This window comes from Macaca thibetana, chromosome 8 (assembly GCF_024542745.1).
Source record: "Macaca thibetana thibetana isolate TM-01 chromosome 8, ASM2454274v1, whole genome shotgun sequence".
Taxonomy (NCBI): Eukaryota; Metazoa; Chordata; class Mammalia; order Primates; family Cercopithecidae; genus Macaca; species Macaca thibetana.
In genome coordinates, this window is record NC_065585.1 from 13165208 (window position 1) to 13184489 (window position 19282).

General features: G+C 33.6%; 1 protein-coding gene across 5 annotated transcripts in view; it reads right to left on the reverse strand.

Moving 5' to 3' along the window:
• Positions 1-19282, reverse strand: part of EFR3A (EFR3 homolog A) — a 101270-nt gene that overhangs the window by 40712 nt on the left and 41276 nt on the right. For all 5 annotated transcript variants that reach the window (XM_050801596.1, XM_050801598.1, XM_050801599.1 and 2 more), the window contains exons 5-10: positions 18796-18917; positions 14930-15079; positions 13022-13159; positions 9273-9351; positions 5872-6007; positions 3678-3845 (exon numbers count right to left, since the gene is read on the reverse strand). In XM_050801596.1, coding sequence (XP_050657553.1) covers positions 3678-3845; positions 5872-6007; positions 9273-9351; positions 13022-13159; positions 14930-15079; positions 18796-18917 — 793 coding nt within the window. The remainder of the gene's footprint in view (positions 1-3677; positions 3846-5871; positions 6008-9272; positions 9352-13021; positions 13160-14929; positions 15080-18795; positions 18918-19282) is intronic.

The window sequence follows — 19282 nt, forward strand, 5'->3', positions numbered from 1 at the left end:
TTAAGAACTCACCAAAAAATTACACAGCTAACATTAGGGCCTGAGATAAGGGTTATTTATTTCCAAAGCCTACGCTATTATTATTATTCTATAATTCTTCCATACAACTAGATACATTCCCAGTCTTGCAGAAAACTGGACACTGACCTTCTGTTTCAAACAAGTTAGTTATTACCACAAGGACATGAAGTACCCTGCAGTTCTCTTTACCACAGAACCTAACTACAGTAAAAGTTTGGAGTTAACAAGCACTATCATACTTCCCTGTATTCAACAACATTTGTATCTCTGATTCAAGGTCATTCTTCATGCTTTTCAAATGTGTGGAATAGTATTCTCTAATTCAGTGGTTCCCAAGCTTTGCTGCACATTAGAATTACCTCGGGGAGCTTTTAACATGCTGATGCATAGGCTACATACCAAAATAATGAAGTCAGAATATCTGGGGGTTTCGGAAGTCCAAGCATCAGTGCTTTTCTAAGATCCTGAGGTAATTTCAATGTGCAACAAAGTTAAGAACCATTGTCCTAAGGAAAAACTCTTATTGTCTCCCAAGCATACGGTCAACTGAGTCCACTATATCTGATGTTAATTAGACACAAGACTATTAAAGACCTAAAAATAGTAACAGTAGGAAAGAAATGCAACTAATGTATGCTTTAGAATTGCTTTATTTTTTTAACTTAAAATTGGGTAGGAGTCTTCAATATGACTAGCTCTAAGGACAGACAGTCACCAAAAGCATCTCATTCTCTACACTTACTGTTTGTATTTGAACTACTGAACAGAAATGAGTCCAGAGAAAAGAACAAAGCAGGTAGCTATGTTCTTCACTATTTTAAAAGAAAGAGGCATTGGCCAACAGGCTGATAACTTGGAAGTGCAAAAGCTACAGCAGCCCTGTTCCATGGCCCACCGACAGGAATAACCACATGATCTGACAACTGCCAGAATACTGAGAAATTAAAAAGGAAACTACTAAGGAAACCAGATTTTTGTTAAAGTTTGATTTTAAAAGAGAAATCTTACTGTGCCACACTGCATTTCTTTCCTCTCTTTTTTAAATTCTTACATGTTATTCTAAATGTGTTGTATCACAGAAATATGGCTTGAGTCTTCTGTATATACGCTTTATAATAAAATACTTAAGAAACAATACATTAAATATTCTAGAGTGAAACAGTAACACTGAATTAATTAGAAGTCATTAAAGCATTTAAATCGATTCTGTGAAATCAAGATTAGCTGATTTAACATCCTCAAATATCACAAAAAATCTATAAATAATCCAAATAAATGTAAAAGTCACCACAGAAGCGAGGTTCACTATACATTAATACTAACTGTTTTAAGCAATAACTAGAATGTCTATGCTTTATTATGACTCCATGGTAACGATGGAGTTTATTATATTTTGTCTTTTCAGTCAGTCTCAAAATCTTAAGTGCCTACTCTGTGTTAGTGTGTTGAATGAGACACTCCTGGGTATTTTCCTTAATGAGCACAATTTCTAGACATGTGATGAGACGGCAACTAGATGAAATAGAGGTACCACTCCAAGCAGATCAACAAATGCCTCCACAACATGAGAGCCCCATGTATCATGAAGCCCTAGTACAAGAAATGGTGTACGCATATGTCCAATAAATAAATAGGTGGTGTCAATGGAGATGCACAATCCATGTATGCATATCCATAAAACTTTAAAAACAAGATGACCAAGAGAAGTCTGTATTAAGTATCCCAAAGGATTATCATAAAGAAGTAGCCCACAAGTGAAAAACTTACCCAGATAAAAGGCATAAGCCTAGTTTCAGAAGAAATTTATATACAACTCTACTATTAATTGAAACTATTATTAGGTTAGAAATTATGTACTAAACCCCAGGAATACAATTGTGAAATTCTGAAATTATCATAGCAAGCAGGTGGTTATATTAAAATATGATCTGGCTATCCTGAAGAAAATACTGAAAGAAAAAGGTTAAAGTAGAAAAATAGCTTGCTTGCTTGAATTTGTATTTATACACAGTCAGATTATTTCATTTCCAGAAATGTGAATTCTCATGGCTGTTTTCTTAAGGAAGCTCTTCACTCTTTGTACTTTGACCATCGTCAGGACAAAAACAAAAAAGAAAATTTAAAAAAGAAAGAAAAGTATACGATATTAAAGTCCAAGATATTAGCATCCAGATATTAGTCTCTAATACTATTACCCACTAAAAGTAACCACAGCTCCTTTGGAGAAATGACTAATTCCAGGGCTGGGGCAGAAAGTATAGAATTCGTCTGGAACAGCTTACCCAAGTAAGGCAGTGCTTTAAAAAAAAAAAAAAAAAAAAAAGGTTCAGGGGGGTTGGGGGATGTCTTGAAGGAGCTCCCATGAGCCAAATCTGGGACAATCTGAGCATCAAAATGATTAACTATAGTAATGAATTATAAACCATGAAAATACAAATCCATTGAGTTCATACCAATAAACAAATACATGCATTCTGACATACATAGAAAGGTAGAAAAGGGGGCTCCTGCTTACAATAGAACATTGAGAACATTGAGAGGCAACTGATAGTTTTGGAAGAAGTGCTAGAGTTTAAAAACCATCATTTTGCAGCCATCATGGTAAAGACTAATTCAGACAAGAATTATGAACGAATGCTAAATCTAACCTTAAGTCTGGATGAAAAGCAGAATATCCCCATGGTCTGAAAGTGCCTTTTCAGAGGTTGCTTATTATTTACAATGGAAAAAACTAAAACCATACAGTGGAGGAATATAATAATGCCTTAAATGATCAAAATTAATTTAATGAAAAAGGAGCAAGTTACAGTGTGTACCTCTGGATGTACTAATCTGAGAAGAACATATAACGTATGTAGTATTCCAGCTAGGAATATTTAACTTGAATTTAATCACAAGGAAACACCATTACAAAACCAAATGAAGAATTTTCTATTTTTAAAAAAGTGGGAGGGGGACTTTACTCTTAAGAAATGTCCATGTCATAATGGAAATGTTCCTGACTAATGGACTTAAAGAAATATTACAACTAAATGCAATATATGATCCTAGACTGAATCTTGGACTTAAGGAAAAAAGTCAATATAGTACATTATTGGGTCAACTGATAAAACTGAAATAGGAAGGGTTGATTCAAGTACTGGATCAATGTTAAATTTAGTGATGTTGACAATTTAACTCTGGTTATATTAAAAAATACATTTATTTTTTGGAAAAATACATCAAAGTATGTAGTAGTAATAGGCCATGATGTATGCAACTTCCTGTATCTCGTGGTTTAGAAAAAAATACGCATGTGTATGTGTGTATTCCCACATATACATACATACACAAAGAGACACACATAGGGAGAGAAAGAAACAGAGAGGGAGAGAGAGAAGGGAGGAAGAGATGCAGGCAAGACAGAGTAAAAGCAAATGAAAAAGTAAATGCCATAAAATGTTAACAGTAGATGAATTCGTGTCCTGCAGATTTAATGGAACAACATAGTGTTCTTTGTTCCATTGTCATGCTTGCTTATTTTCGAAAATAAAGTTTTCAGAAGTTTAAGCTATCATTCATCTTTGACAAATGTACTATAATAGTCCAGGACTTTATGTGAGAGCTTTGTCTATCACTGTTTTATATGACAGTTTTGAAAAGTGAAATGTACTCACCTATTGTTTGGATGATAGCATTCTGCACAATCTTCTCATCATTGTCTTTGGAACTTGTGTTTAAGTTGACACTGCCTACAGATCCCCCCTGTAAATCATTTGCTTCGAATTCAACACTGAGACGCAGATGTTTCAAAAGGGTGTTGAAGACTTCCAGCACTGTTGGACCTATAAAGGATCACTTATGTGAGAAGATACATGTTTCTAGTATTGCATATTTGAAGTCAATTATCTTATTTCTTCACAGATTGTTTTTGTAATTTTCTAGTCAAAAATCCATAGTAATTTATTAACTATTTCATTTTTTTAAAAAAGAGTAAATGAGAAATAATTAAGAAAGCCCCCTCATTATACCAATAAACACTGGGCATTTATGAGCAACTCACTGTTTGAATCTCTGGTTCCACCCTTAAAAAATGTGTATGTGCATACAAGAATTACCAAAAACTTTCTACCTATTTAATCTTATCTGTTCACAATAATGTGTACTAGGACAATATTTAACTTAACTGCTAGGTAAGAATCCATGAAATTATATAATATAGCTCACAGAAGCATCAAATATTTATTTTGTATCTTTTGAGACTGAGGAAGGGAGAATATGCCTCAATTATGAGACAGAAACTACCTAATTTATTAGATTCAGGTTAACTGCATTTGTTCTCTTGCTTTTTGTTCTATAAATTCTCTGCATGTGTTTCTATCACTGCTTCTGTCCACTTTATTTTAATGAGTGGATTTCATTTCTGCCTTTTACTCTTGATTCAAGCTTCATCAGGACAGGTAGCCATGTTTAAATGCCTCTTCAAATGTATAGAGCCTAGCACATGGTACCTAACACACAGTAGACATTAATCAATGTGATGATTCAATGTATCATCTATGTTTTATTTCATATTTCCAATTAAATAACTTTCCAATTAAATAACCTGTTTTATCTCCCTAAGTTACAAGATAAAATAGAAAATTCATATCCAAGATGCCCACCTTTATTTGACAATAAAAGAACAAAAGAATACAGTTGGTCCTCCATATCTGCACTTCTGGATTCACAGATTCAACCAACTATGGGCTGAAAATATTCGGGAAAAAAAAAAACCCACGATAAAAAAATAAATAAATAAAAAAGCAATACAGTGTAACAACTATTCACATAGCATTTACACTGCAGTAGGTATTGTAAGTAATCTAAAGATGATGTGAAGTATATGGGAGGGTGTGCATAGGTTATATGCAAACACTACACCATTTTATACACAGAACTTGAGTACCCGCAGAGTTAGGCATTCTCAGGGGTCCTTAAACCAATCCCCTGCAGATACCGAGGGATGACTATATCATTACATAAAATAGTTCCACTTTGTGTTTCAAGCAAAGAAACCACAACCAGATTCTCCTTCAAACTTCTGTATTTCTAATATGCACTATTCCATTTTTGTAGTTACATGTAGGTATAATATCATAAGTTTTGAACTACCCCTACTTCTCATTAACCCATTATCAAATCCTATCAACTTGACATTGTTATTCCTGCTGCTTCCATGCAAGGGCAAGTTCTTTCCCTCATGGATACAATGACACTAACTCGTTATTTCTAATGTGCCCTACATTTTGCTGCCAGAAAAATTATCCTATAGCACATTTCTCATGAAGATTAAATCTTTAAGGACTATTAATCAGCTAAAGGAATATGTCCACAATTTGGCTACGACTTAATTTTAAAGCCACTTCTCTGATTTCTAAACTAATACCATACATTCTACCCAAAAAGGACCACATAAAATTTTGCTCATGCTAATCCATTTTCCCTCCCTTCTATAAACCCTGGCTTTTTTTGTGATATGTGATCAAAGCTTGCCACATATTACAGTATTAGGTGGAGCTGTCAAATCACAAGTACACTATCAGTTTCTTGTCTCTGCATTCTCCCAATGTTCAGTATATAGTGAATACTCAAAAACCTTGAGTATCCTTGAAGAAGGAAAGGGAGGAGGAATTGATGTGGAGGAAAATACTTAACTGTGCACTAAAGAAGCCTGAAAATAATTGCACAAACCCAAATTTCAAAAAGAAAAAATTATTGTACATCTAAAAACGTATAGAAATATTCTTAAAGAGTTCTTCATACACTGCTATAATTACTGAAAGAACACTTTGAACCAGATTAATGCACATTTTATTTACTGGCACTCACCTATGGAACCTTTAGCAGCAATGGCAACAGCCTCTAACAGAACCTGAATGATACCTGCCCGAACCCGAGGAGCATCTTTTTTACGAGCATCAAGGTGTCCTAGAATCTCCTGGATCACATGGTGAGAATACTGAGCCTGAAGGAGACAAAACAGTACAAAGATGTATAAACAAGTACATGTACCTTGGCAGAATTCCTAAGACTGAAAAAAACTACCTGACACATAAATGTCCAATTAGTGACTGGTGGTAATGTTATGAGACAATAAATAGCCACAATACAAAGTCATTCTTTTGAAGAATAAACACAGATGCTGGAAAATATTTATGACATTCTGGGTGAAAAAAAGCATACCGCACAATACTATGTTTAATAAAATTCAATCTAGTTTTTAAAAAGTAAATTAGAATTATATATAAAAAGATTAACACTGGCAACCTCTGAGAAAGCAATTTATGAGAAATTTTTATTATCTTTATATTCTCTGTAATTTCACAAAGTACATTTATACACTTTTATGATTTGATAATAGTACAAAATTTTGTAAAAAACATAAATTATGACATTCACAGTATTTTTCCCATACCCAAACTAGATAAATACTATTTAACATGGACACCTAACAATCTGAACAGTCAAAACACTCACCTAATCAAGAGCTAGTGTCAAAATGAAAATATTATCGATGTGTACCTGACAAAATTTAAATCAAGGAGATATCAAAAGATGTACAATTAACAAAGGCAATTTTATCACATATAAATAAATCTGATCAACTGTAGTAAATGATGTTGGGGCCTAAAACAGAAAAAGGATAGCCAAAAAAATGTTTATTTTTAATTCCAGTGAATAGATTTTTTTGTTTTTGAAGAGTAGCAAAGTTTTGTTTTTTTAAAACCTACACTTACACTCATGAGTAAGGATCAGTCTACTATCAAGCACAAGCTGTAAAAAGTGCCTGTGGCTCTCAATCTCCCTGTCTGTATTTGCCTTCAGAAAGGTCCCCCCACTCTGTTTTCAGGCTGGTTACTTTCTTTCCTTTGGAATGTGTGGTTTGATAAGAAGCAGAAGTGCCCTATGCATAATGGCTACTCTGCTCAAATGCAAAAAGTTTCCCTCCTTCTCTATCAAGTAACAGATTTCATCTCTAGGTATTTCTCAAATTTTTGTCATAATACACATCTACTTTTACTTTTAAAGCCACCCAAGGTAAAAACTAAGTTTGTGTTTTCATCTTTACTTTTTTTCATTTAAAGCTATGTTAAAATAGATGAATGTTAGGCAGGAAGACACACACAAAACCTGAAACTGAACTTCTTGTCCAGGAAGCTGCACGCTTCTGATGTGTGAACCTTGTGCAGTTATTAGTCTGCCTTTATAGGTAAGAGTAGCCATTTGATTTATTGTCCAAATGAGGACACTGAAGAGAGTGAAGGAGGTATTGTCGATAATTATAAAGTATGACTACACTAAGCAAACCAGGGCATGTGTTCATTCTACTTATAAAGAACAACTCAAGAACGATATCATGTATTAAACAAAAGAATATGGAGTGAAAGGAAGGAAAGTGCGAAGATGTTATACAGTATGTTGAAGTCACGTGTACTGAGGTTTCATTTATCTATCGTAAAATTTGCCCTTACACTGAAGTTTAAAGCAATGCTAACAGATGAATTGCTTTAAGACACAACGTAATACAGTGGTGGTTAAGTACTTAAGCCCTGGAGTCAAACTCGCCCAAGTTCAAATTCTGACTCTATCATTTAATAGCTAAATAACTCTCAGATTAAGAGAGCATTATTTAATCTCCCTGTAACTCAGTTTCTCTCATCTATAATATTTAAACAATAACAATTATTCATAGGATTCTTGGGGCAATTAAATAAGTTAATTTGTATAAAGCACCCAAATTGTGTCTACTGTATGACAAAATGCTTAATATGTATTAGTTATTATTACTACTTTTCAATTGGTGACTCCTGAGCTAATATATGACTATAACATTGAACATAACAACAATGACGACAAAAGAGTATTTTATTCAGAAGTGACCAGAAGCAGGCACTCTTCTAAGTACTTTATATGTATTATACACGCAAACAGTTCTAGGAGGTAGATTCACCTCAATTACTCCATGCCCTTCACAGTATAAATAAGGCACGTTTTAGTAATTTGTCTAAGGTCATGCAGAAACTATTAAGAAAGAGCCTAAAAGTGAATTCTGTCTGATTTCAGAGTACAACTCTTAATCACATCTTGTTACCCTCAAGAAATAAATTTAGCATAAAAGATAGGCTTTAAGTAAAATATTTTCCCTTTACCACAAATGCCTTACTATGTTTGAAACTATGTCTATGTAAACCCTTAAGGATATAAATCCTAGTCAAGACTAGCTAGTTTGTTTTATGGAGAGAGGGTGAAATATTACCTAAGAGTGATACCTACACCAAGTTTATGGTAAATGGCAATTAAAACAATCAAAGCTATCCAAAGTTTTAATTGTACAATGGTAATAAACAGAAATTTCTATTCTAGTATATACTACCATTTCCAGAAATATTACACGTTTTCCCAAATTGCCAAACCCTGTCATAACACAATAGTAAAATACTAGACTATAGCTATCCCTTGATATACTTGGGGATAGGTTCCAGCCCCACCCCACACCAAAATCTGCACATACTCAAATCCTGCAGTTGGCCCTGTGAGGAAAAAAATCAGCTCCCATATACGTGGGGTTTTGAATCCAACAAATAATAGATTTTCGATCTGCATTTTGTTGGGAAAAAAAATCTATACTGTAAGTGAACCTGCACAGTTGACACTGATGTCATTCAAGGGTCAGCTACATATAAGACTTTCTGATATCCAGATAAAGCGACAAGAAAGGAAAGTCCCTTAGTCTAAACTCCACAAGAAGGTAAGCATCTGGAAAGGTGAGTGCACACTGAGGCCAGCAGCAGTCCCAGGCACATCTACAGCTCTCCAGTGCCCAAAGCTACTCATTTAAATGGTTGTATACATAGGAGACTAGATACAAAGCTTAGGGGCCATCCAAGAAAGGTAGGCTATGAGATCAGATATCCCTGTGACAATTCAGAACCCCTGAAAGACAGCACCCTCAATGAATCAGGGGATAGCAGGAGACTGTCAAGAAGCTTGTCTGTGTTGGCCTTGCCTCTGAGAGGAACCATGACAGAATGACTTAGTTATCCTTATTAGATCTATCTTTTCATCTTAGCAAATAAGAAAATAAGTAGCAAATGAAAATGTATGAGAAAAAAGAGCTAAATTAAGAGGAATGATTTATATCCTACAGCTTTCCACATCTGTTTGATAATGTGCTTATCTATACAGAACCAAAATTACTTATATATAGTAAATAGTTAATCAAACCTTACCTGAATGGAATACATTATAATTTTAAAGCAGTGAACTGCAAATTCATTGGGATCCCACAGTTTGTGATGATCTAAATGCCTGCAAATAACAAAAATTACTTTAAAATTCTCTATTTTATTATACTTTCTTCCTCTAGAAACCTCAACAATAGGAAAAGCTTAATAGTGAGAATACTACTGAAAAGAAAAGCAAGATTTCAATTTAATTCTTAATTAATGAACTTCATGAAATATATGTTGCAATTAAAGCTATTTCTAAAGCAATGCTGTGGACCAGAAATAGTTTCATGAACATTTAATCAACAAATATTTATTGATTCACTGGTTTTTTTAATGTTGTGATTTATTAATTTACTTCTCTCAAAGGGTAATTTTAACTAACAAGTAAATCTGAATGAAAGAGGGTGAATGAAGGAAAAATATAAGGCTGGAAAACACCAGGGGAACAGCCTTAGATTATATTCACAGATTGCCAGATCTACTTCTTACCTACTATATCAAAATTAAATTTTAAAAATTGTCCTCCGCATCAAAACCAGCTTTATTATAGCTATCATTTGTTGAAAATATACTTTATGCTAGGCATATATTATTAATCTTAATGGTTAATCTAGACCATGGGTTCAGGAATAAAATGATCAGAATTTGAATTCTGACTTCATTTTCTACCTATATGTCCTTGTCCATGAGCGAGTTACTTGACTTCTCTAAGGATCAGTTCTCTGACCTGGAAAATGGGGATAACAACAACATCCATTTCATAGAGTAAAAAGATTAAGTAAGATAAAGTACATGAGGTTAGCATAGTCACAGGGTGCGGCAGCACTTGATAAGTGGTAGCTTCTATTTTAATATATAAATAAACCACTTAATGCATGCATTCAAATCTTTTCAAAGGTGAAAAAATTGGAGCTCAGAGAGGTTGAATGAGTTTTTCAAGTTCATACAACTAATAAACAGCACATCCTGATATGACCTATATTAACAGCTGTGCTGCTTCTTCTAACTTTCATTTCCTTGAAAGTAATAATTACTTTTTGGGTCATTAAAAATGGAAATGGCACAAAACAAAAGACATGAAATCCCTCTTGAATCATCATGGTTATTAAGGTCTACTATGTGTTATACTATGCTCTAGGCTCTAGACATTCGAAGAAGCATTTGAACATGGCTACCTGTTCTGAAGAAGCCTGAATGAAGAGTAGAAGGCAGAAATGAAACCCACTAATTAAAATAAAGTGGACAGAAGCAGTGATACAAACACATTCAGAAAATTTATAGAACAAAATGCAGAAAACAAATGCACAGTTAACCTGAATCTGATAAACTGGGTAGTTTCCGTCTTATAATTGAGTCAAATTCTTCCATCTTCACTCTCAGAAGATATAAAATAAATCTTTAACGCTAATATGACCTGTATTATCATGATCTTACGGACTCTTACCCAATAGTCAAGTTAAATATTGTCCAATACAATATTTATCTGCTAAGAGGCAGAAAAACAAACTTTATTTACCACTTCAAGCACGTTACCAATTACTTAGAATTCGCAAATTTACTTGTCAAGAATTTTATTACAGTAACCTGCTAACACACTGGTCCTGGCTCAAATTTGTCCTATATAGCCCTATCTGATTAACTTTCTCAAAGGGACATTTCAGCCACTTTATACTTTGAGCTAAGGTCTCCACTGATTATCTATAAACTTAAATATAAAATTTTAAGATCTCTACAGTACAGCCTAAACATTTTCCCTCTTATGTCACTGTAAACCCCTAAACTACATCCAACACTCCAGCCAACATTATCACTGTCTTGTACTTACTATTGATTAAAAATATGATATTCAAAATTTCTTTTAAATCCTTTATTTTCTTTACTCAATCAAATAATAATTGAAATTAAAAATCTACTTCAATGTCAAACAAAAGCATTCTTTACAAATAAAATACAATTTCCAGAGCAGTTTTTGATAACTACCTTCATTTACATTAAAAGATACTGGCCCTGGCAGGGTGCTGTGGCTCATGCCTGTAATCCCAGCACATGGGAGGCAAAGGCAGGCGGATCACCTGAGGTTGGGAGTTTGAGACCAGCCTCAACAACATGGTGAAACCCCATCTCTACTAAAAATACAAAATTAGCCAGGCATGCTGTTGTGCGCCTATAATCCCAGCTACTCGGGAGGCTGAGGCAGGAGAATCGCTGGAACCCAGGAGGCGGAGGTTGTGGTGAGCCGAGATCATGCCATTGCACTCTAGCCTGGGAAACAAGAGTGAACTCTGTCTCAAAAAAAAAAAAAAAAAAGACACTGGCCCTAAATTCTCAAATTAGACATGACTTATTTGTTTTGAACTACTAGAGCACTTTTTGTCCTTTCCTCGTAATTCATATATTATTTTATAAATATTATACACGTCAATCACCCATCAAATTTGTTATTCATGCATATATTCCCAAAATATCTGGCACCTCGCTTGCAGAGGGCATTTAATATTTAATTAACTAAACGGCTAATGTGTAATGACATGTTTACTTAAGATTAATTTAATCAACTAATACATGATCAGAAATTTTAAGTTCTATGTAGAAAAGAACATAACTCAGTTCATGTTATTCAACTCAAGTACAGCTTATTTGGTAAATTCTTTCTTCCAAGCTGGCTCTGTAGATTTTTAAGGTCTTATAGATTAGTTCTAAGAGTATTAAGATAAAAAAATGGAATTCTGATGTTAAGTCAGCATGTCTAGCTGGATATTAAAAAAATAAATTTGCCCTTGGTATATTTGGCATAATTCTGATTAATTTTTAGCAGCATTTCTGTAAGTTTACAGAACATTTAAACAGTGGATCTCAATATTTTGGAGGTGGGAGGAAACATAGATCCCTTTGAAAATCTAATGATTCTCTAATTTTTAATATAATTTTATGATTTACAGATTCTTGTAACTAAGGTTCAACTTTGAACACTAGGCTACGAACATCCATCTGTCCTAAAGAACTCTGGATGTTACATTAGGAATACCGTATATATTCTATAAAGCCACTATTACAGTCAGAAGGAGAAAAGGACAAGGTGAATTTTAACAAAAGAAAGACTAGCAAAAACATCTAGAAATTACATAGAATATTTTATAGTAGATCTATCATCTGGTGACTGAGTTAGAAACACAACGGCTTGACAAGGCTTGAGAGATCATGTCTATGTGGAGAAACTCAAAGCTCATTAACGTATTTTGCCGGGAGGAGAGCATGAAAGTACCAACGAGATATTTAATATTCTTGCTCTGATTAATCACTATGTAAAAGATGAATTTACTCAGGGATGTGAATGTGATCTAAGGTAGCCCAGCCATGGCAAAAAGACAGCCAATAAATAGAAGCCAGTGACCAGGAAAAACCGACCATGAAAGTTAGTAGAAGAAGATACATCATACTTAGACACTGTTTGTTTAAATATTTCACTGCACATATGCATTTCAAGGTCTGTAAGTAGATACTCAAGTTAAACAATGCCCATGATATTAAACATATTATTACACTTCATACTTAAAGGGAAAAAGCTAATTAAGTAATTGAACCACTGTTCAAACATATCATGCATGACTCAGTCCTGTACTACTTCTACAATGTTACACTGGTTCCATTAATAACTCACTCATGCAAGTAAAAAAGTAGTTGTCCTCTATAAATAAGTTAACACAGAATTAACACAGCAAAGTCACAAATAACCAGGAAAAACTACTTACGCAAAAACTGGTCTAACAGCATTATTCATATTCCCAAAAGTTGCTCGACCCAGCAGTTCTCTGAAACAGTTTTCAGCCAGCACAGCAGGATTCTCTTCTTTGTCAGTTGCAGAAGGAGAAGAAGGAGGGCCTATGCGACTAAAAAAAAAAGGGAAATAAAGAAAAACACAAGAATTTTAATATTAGTTCTAATAAACAATACACTTTACTTTTTAGAAATGTTAAAATGGCATTTTCTTTTTATCCTCCAGCAAATATAAAGCTTAATTCTAATTTCATGAATTTAACACCACCAAAATGAATCATATACTCTTTCAAATTGAAGAAATAAACTTGGCTGTGCAAATTATTTCTAACAGAATGTCTCTTATACTCAGCAGCTTGCTATTCACTTTCATTCAACTTTTCTATATTTATAGCAAAATCTTAGTAAGAACACAGGGCCCAGAGACCGTCTTTAGGTATCCTTCATTTAACTGTAAATGGGCAAAAATAAAGTGAAAACCTATGACATAGCCTGTAAATAAAAAATAAAATTTAAAAGCTAATTAGAATATCTGTATACATAGCTGTCTTCAGCAGACAATATTCTATTCACATCCTGAAACATTATTTTAGGCTAATGAATTTATGAATAATAATTCTAAAAATGTATATGTGGCACTGGGATTATATCACGAAAAAACATAATTTCTTAAGAATTGACAACCAATGAGCTGTTTCTTGTATTTTACTTATGCTAATTCTGGACCTCAAGAGCCATAATTATGGAAAATGGGTTCCCAACTAGCTAGTGAACCTTTAAATAGTAAATATTTGAGATAAGGAAACTTTCACCTCAGCTACAGTGCCAAGAATAGGAAAATACAGATAGTGCTAAAGTACATCAACTTTCACACTTTAGGAAAGGTTCCCAAAGCTGGAGGCAGTCACATCTAAGGAATTAAGCATGAATCCTTTCTGTAATTACTGTAAATTAACATCAATGTTTAAGTGTTACCATACAGTTATCAACTACCTATCATTTCTAGACTACTTTTATGTTGCTACTACACATATAATCACTAAAATCATAAATAAAATGTAAATTTAGAACTACAGATCTGATCACTTTTAAATTTGATTCAAATTTTTCTCCTCAAACTGCAAGAACCAGGAAAGTCAGGATAATAAGCCACTGGAGAATACTGCTTCTGAAATATTTATAATATATTATTTACATTAAATGTTAAAAATATTTATAATATTTTACTATTCATTTATTAACTCATTATCTCTGTGTATGGTAACAAAAATGTGGGGGATAAGCATGCTTCTAGTATTTGAAAAAGTGGAATAAAGTACAGAATTCTAACTGCAAGTGAATGTTGTAGAGGAAAAAGAAAAAAAGAGCATAAATCCCAAAACAATATTCAATTTCAAAATATCTTAGGACAAATCAAATATGAACAGTGTCTAACTATTTTGTTGAAAAAATAAAATACAGTGTAGGTAGCTATTATTATCATTATCATTATTATTTTCGTTAGTTCTAACTCCCTGTGCAAAAGTATGCTGGATCTTTTAGATTAACAAAAGTAAAGTTATAATTTCTGTTTCTCACATTTGTAACTTTAAGTAGTATTCATTAAAACGGCAATTTGAATATTCAATAACTAGTGGCAAATAAACTGTAAACTTATTCTAAAAGAAAGGCTTAAGTGTATGAGTAATATTCTGTAGTCTACTATAAGCCTAATGTGATCACCACAGACTAAAAATTTTTTCAGAAAGGTACATATTTTTAAACTCATTTAACTTTATGAGACTACTTACACAGTACTAAAGACAAAACATTCTTATCCTAGCAAACACACATACATATACATAAAAGTAACACAGTCTCAACATTAGTATCTTTTTAAATACCTGTCAACTTCTTCTATCTTTTGCATGTTAAACAGAAGGGATGGAACAATCTTATCCATATGCTGAGGTTCCCAAATGGTGGCCCGAAGTTCATCGTTAACTGTTTTGCGAACCACACCTTGAATACCTCTAATTCCAGCAATTCGTATCCTATTAAAAAAAAAAAAAAAAAAAAGGAAGAAAATGAGCCATAAAAAAATTATTTGAATAAGTCTGTTTGCCTAAGAGAATGGATATCAAGTAAATACTGTTATCTTATCAATAAAATATCTTAAAATAACACACAAGTCTAAGAAAGTAAATCTCAAGACACAGAGATATGCCCCAAAAAGGCTTACTTTAAATATCATGTTCTTAAAATCAGCATTTAAAAAGTTAAAAGGACTCTAAAATACAGAAATATCTATTTTTCTATTTAAAAAAATCAACAACATAGATTTTCTTAAAATGATAATGATACTCCATTTCTTACCTAGAAGTCTTAAGAGCTGAGTGAAAACAGGATTTCCCTGTTCTGAACACCCTTCATGCTTCTTCAGACTTCTCACTGTTCCTCCCTAACAGCCCTTCAACTCCCTTAGTCCACCTAGACAGAAGACTAAGCTGGTTCTTTTAAAAGGTATTACAAATAAGAACTATCGAAATGGAGCACAGATAACCTCAGCCATATATATACAAATGTGTCTATAAACACATATACATTATCATATAATAATCGGATGTGACTTAAAATGTATCAATAGAGTAGTGAGAGAATGCTGCCTTATCCTCCCATCCCAGATCACATCACCAAACCTCGTCAAGCTCTTCCTTATACTTCTTCAAAAAAGCAAAAGAAAATAAAAATCTACAGGTTCAAGAATGAGAAGAAAAGTGACTTGTAAACAGTTTCTAAAAACTGCAACAGAACAAAGTCTCAAGCAGAGCTAACTTGGTGGCCCAATTAGTCTCAAAACATTTTCCTTCTGGTCAAATATGATGGCTATTTACTTCCTTTCTTTCTGCTGTCTAAAATACTCACCAATTAGATGTTTATTCAGTTTACCTAGCATTGTCTTCCAAAAACAGTAAATAGGTTTAAAGAATAGAAGATATGGGGAGGGAGGTGACATTGCTTTACATCCCCATGGCAAAATAATGCAAGCATTCAAGAGTAGCAGATGGAGAATGGGAGGTGGCAGTAATATGATACTGAACAGGTGAGAAAAATGAATTAGAAGACACAAAGGCACATTTTGCCTATTTCAAAGCTGTGTCTATACACGCTACTTTTTAAAACATAAAGAAGATCTATGAGAGAGATTCTCGTGCAGCTATTACAGTGGGCAAGGCTAACACTGCTACAAAAGGTGCCTGCTTTACGTACCTGCTGCTACACCTTGGGTGATGAGAAGGCCAAGCACAAGGTGGCATGGAGCACATGAACAAACAAGATGAAACTTGTATCATGCCTTGTGAGACAGCAGCCTAAATGGTGCAGCAGCAGATAGTGGTGCCCTTGTTCAAGGTTAAAGGGTGGTGTCGGTGGTAACTACCAATAGCTACTATAGCTACACAGCTTCATCCTATCCAGATCTAACATCTAGACTAATCAGCACATTCTAGCCATGATCCCCCAAAAGGAATTCTACAGTTTCCCCATCAGTAAAATAGAACAACTGTCACATCTACAGCATAGAAATGTTGAGTAATTTAAATGAGTTAATTCATATAAAGTGGTTAAACAATAATTGGCACACAGTAAGCACTCAGTGTTAGCTGTTCCTGTTTGCTGCTAACCATGATGAGGATGATGACAATGATGGTGGTGGTGGTGGTAATTTCTACCACAGCTGAAGTTTCTTTAGAAAATCAGAGTTAGAGATTAAGATTGTGATGCTACAAGTGGGAACCAGTTCTTCAAGGAAAATAAGAAAATCCTAATATTTACCAGCTCCATCTCCTACTGTCCATGTCCCCTGGAGTTCTACTTGATAAGAGCTTGGTAAAAAAAATAAAGGGACTAATGATTTATCTAAGTTAGAATTCAGAATATAAATATACTTAAAGAAAATCAAAAGGGCTTTTATTTAAGGTAAAGCAAAAATTATCAAACTAAGTATTTTATATTAAATAGCATTTTAGTTTACTCATTTGTTTTACAGGAATTCAAATAAAATGTGGGTATTATGGAACTTCAAATATGATATAATATTGGAAAGACACAGAATTAGCAAAATGTACTGTAAGTCCTTTCATTGGTTTATAGAAAATTTCAAAGTTTTTCTTGGAAGCAGTAATGAAAAACAGGTAAAAATATATTCAAAAGACAAGATATTTCACTAAGGAATGATAAATATTTAGAAAAAACATACCACATTCCAGATATTTTCTATATTTTGAAAGAAAGCAAAAATGTTAAAATCTTGAAAAAATTGCCATTTTCTTTAGCTAATCTTTGTATCTTTTTGCTCCATTAAAAACTTATTATCAGCCTCTCAAGAGAGAGAACAGTCTCATAAACATTTAAAAAATATCCTTGAGAGAGAGAAAAAAGAATTTTCCTGGTGATGGAGACAAACAGAAAACTAATTCTTATGAGGTAATTATAGTATTTTTCACCTCTGAGAAGGCTGTACACTTCGTAATAAAGGAATAATAGCAGGACTCTAAATGGCCTATACTCTACTGAGCAAAAATTATACCAGCAGCATCACAGACAAAAATAAATTTTATACCTGAAAATAACTATTTAATCACCTTTAAACTTTCTTTCTCCAAGTTAAAATAACATTTATACTTATTTTTGTTTCACGTAAACCAGCACTGTAGCTTGTATGCTTTAACTAAAAGCTAGTTATATTTCTGTACATTCCTTTATTTATTTTAAAATAAAAGTAAAAATTATAAAGCATTCTATATCTTGATTATCAACTGCCCACAGTAACTTTAAATCCTGGCAGATTTCTTGGTTTTTAGATGTAAGATAGTAATGCTCAAATTACTTTCTATGTTTCCCAAAGTCATTTTGACTTTAATTCTTAACTTTAAAGTTTCTCATTTCTGTATTTCTCATTCTATCCACCTACAGATTGAGTTTATAAAATATTTGACTCCAGATTTTTAGTAGGATACATCTAGAAGAAATGTTTAAAAATGTCCAAGATAGTTGTCATGACAACCTCAGATGGATAGTGATTCAGTAATATACATTCATTCCATTGATCTACTTATTCACTCAAAAAGTACTAACTGAGAGCCTACTATGTACCAGGCCCTATTCAAAGTACTGGCAATACTGCAGTCCTCAAACCAAAGTCCTCACCCTCCTGGAATTTATATTCCATAGAGGAGCAAGAAACAAAGAGATACATGATAAAAAGATAAAGATAACTAGGGATGGAATAAGAAGGGTGACATTAATAAAGGGTGGCTGGAGAGGGTTCTTGTGATAAGGTGTCATTTGAGCAGAAATCTGAACAAAGTGAGGTAACAAGCCATGTGGGCACTAGAGAATTGTTTTTTGCACCAAGACCAATGTGTCCAAAGGGCTTGAGGAGAAGTGTGACTTAAGTGTTCAAGAAATGGCAAGGAGATCCACGTGGCAGGATTAGAGCGCAAGCAGGAAGAAACGATAGAAGGACAGGATCTGACAGAGTAAGCAGAGCATGAGGAGACATTCTAGGCAACAGTAAAGACTGCATTTTAGTGAGCTGGAAAGCCATTCTCATTTTGCTACTTCAGTCAGTAATTATAGCTTCTAACAGCAATGGAAAGCCATATTTCAGCCATATTCTTGTTTCCTCTGGTAATCATTATGTAACATATAAACATAATATTCATCTCTAAATTACTTACTATAGATCATAAAGTAAAATAATACATACTCTGTTCGTATTTCTGGATCACTATGACAGGAATGACACATGGCACTGAATCGAGACACAAAAAAGTCATAACGTCTGTGATAGGAAGGTGTGTCTTCTTCAATATTTGCAAATTTGACAAACTAAAAAACACAAATAATATAAACAATATATATTACCTTCTTGAAAGTGTGGACCAAATACATTTAATTTCATACACCGTCATATTAACAAGCAATATAAAAATAAGAAACAAACAAAATATCAAATATGACATTAATACAGAAGAAACTTTCTTTTCTTGAGATAGGGTCTTGCTCTGTTGCCCAGGCTGCAGTGCAGTGGTGAGCCTCGAATTCCTAGGCTCAAGTAATCCTCCCACCTCAGCCTCCCACGGCGTCAGGACTACAGGCATGCACCACCAAACCTGTCTAATTTTTTGATTTAATTTTATTTTTGTAACAATGGGGGTTTCGCTGTGTTGCCCAGGCTGCTCTTGAACTCCTGG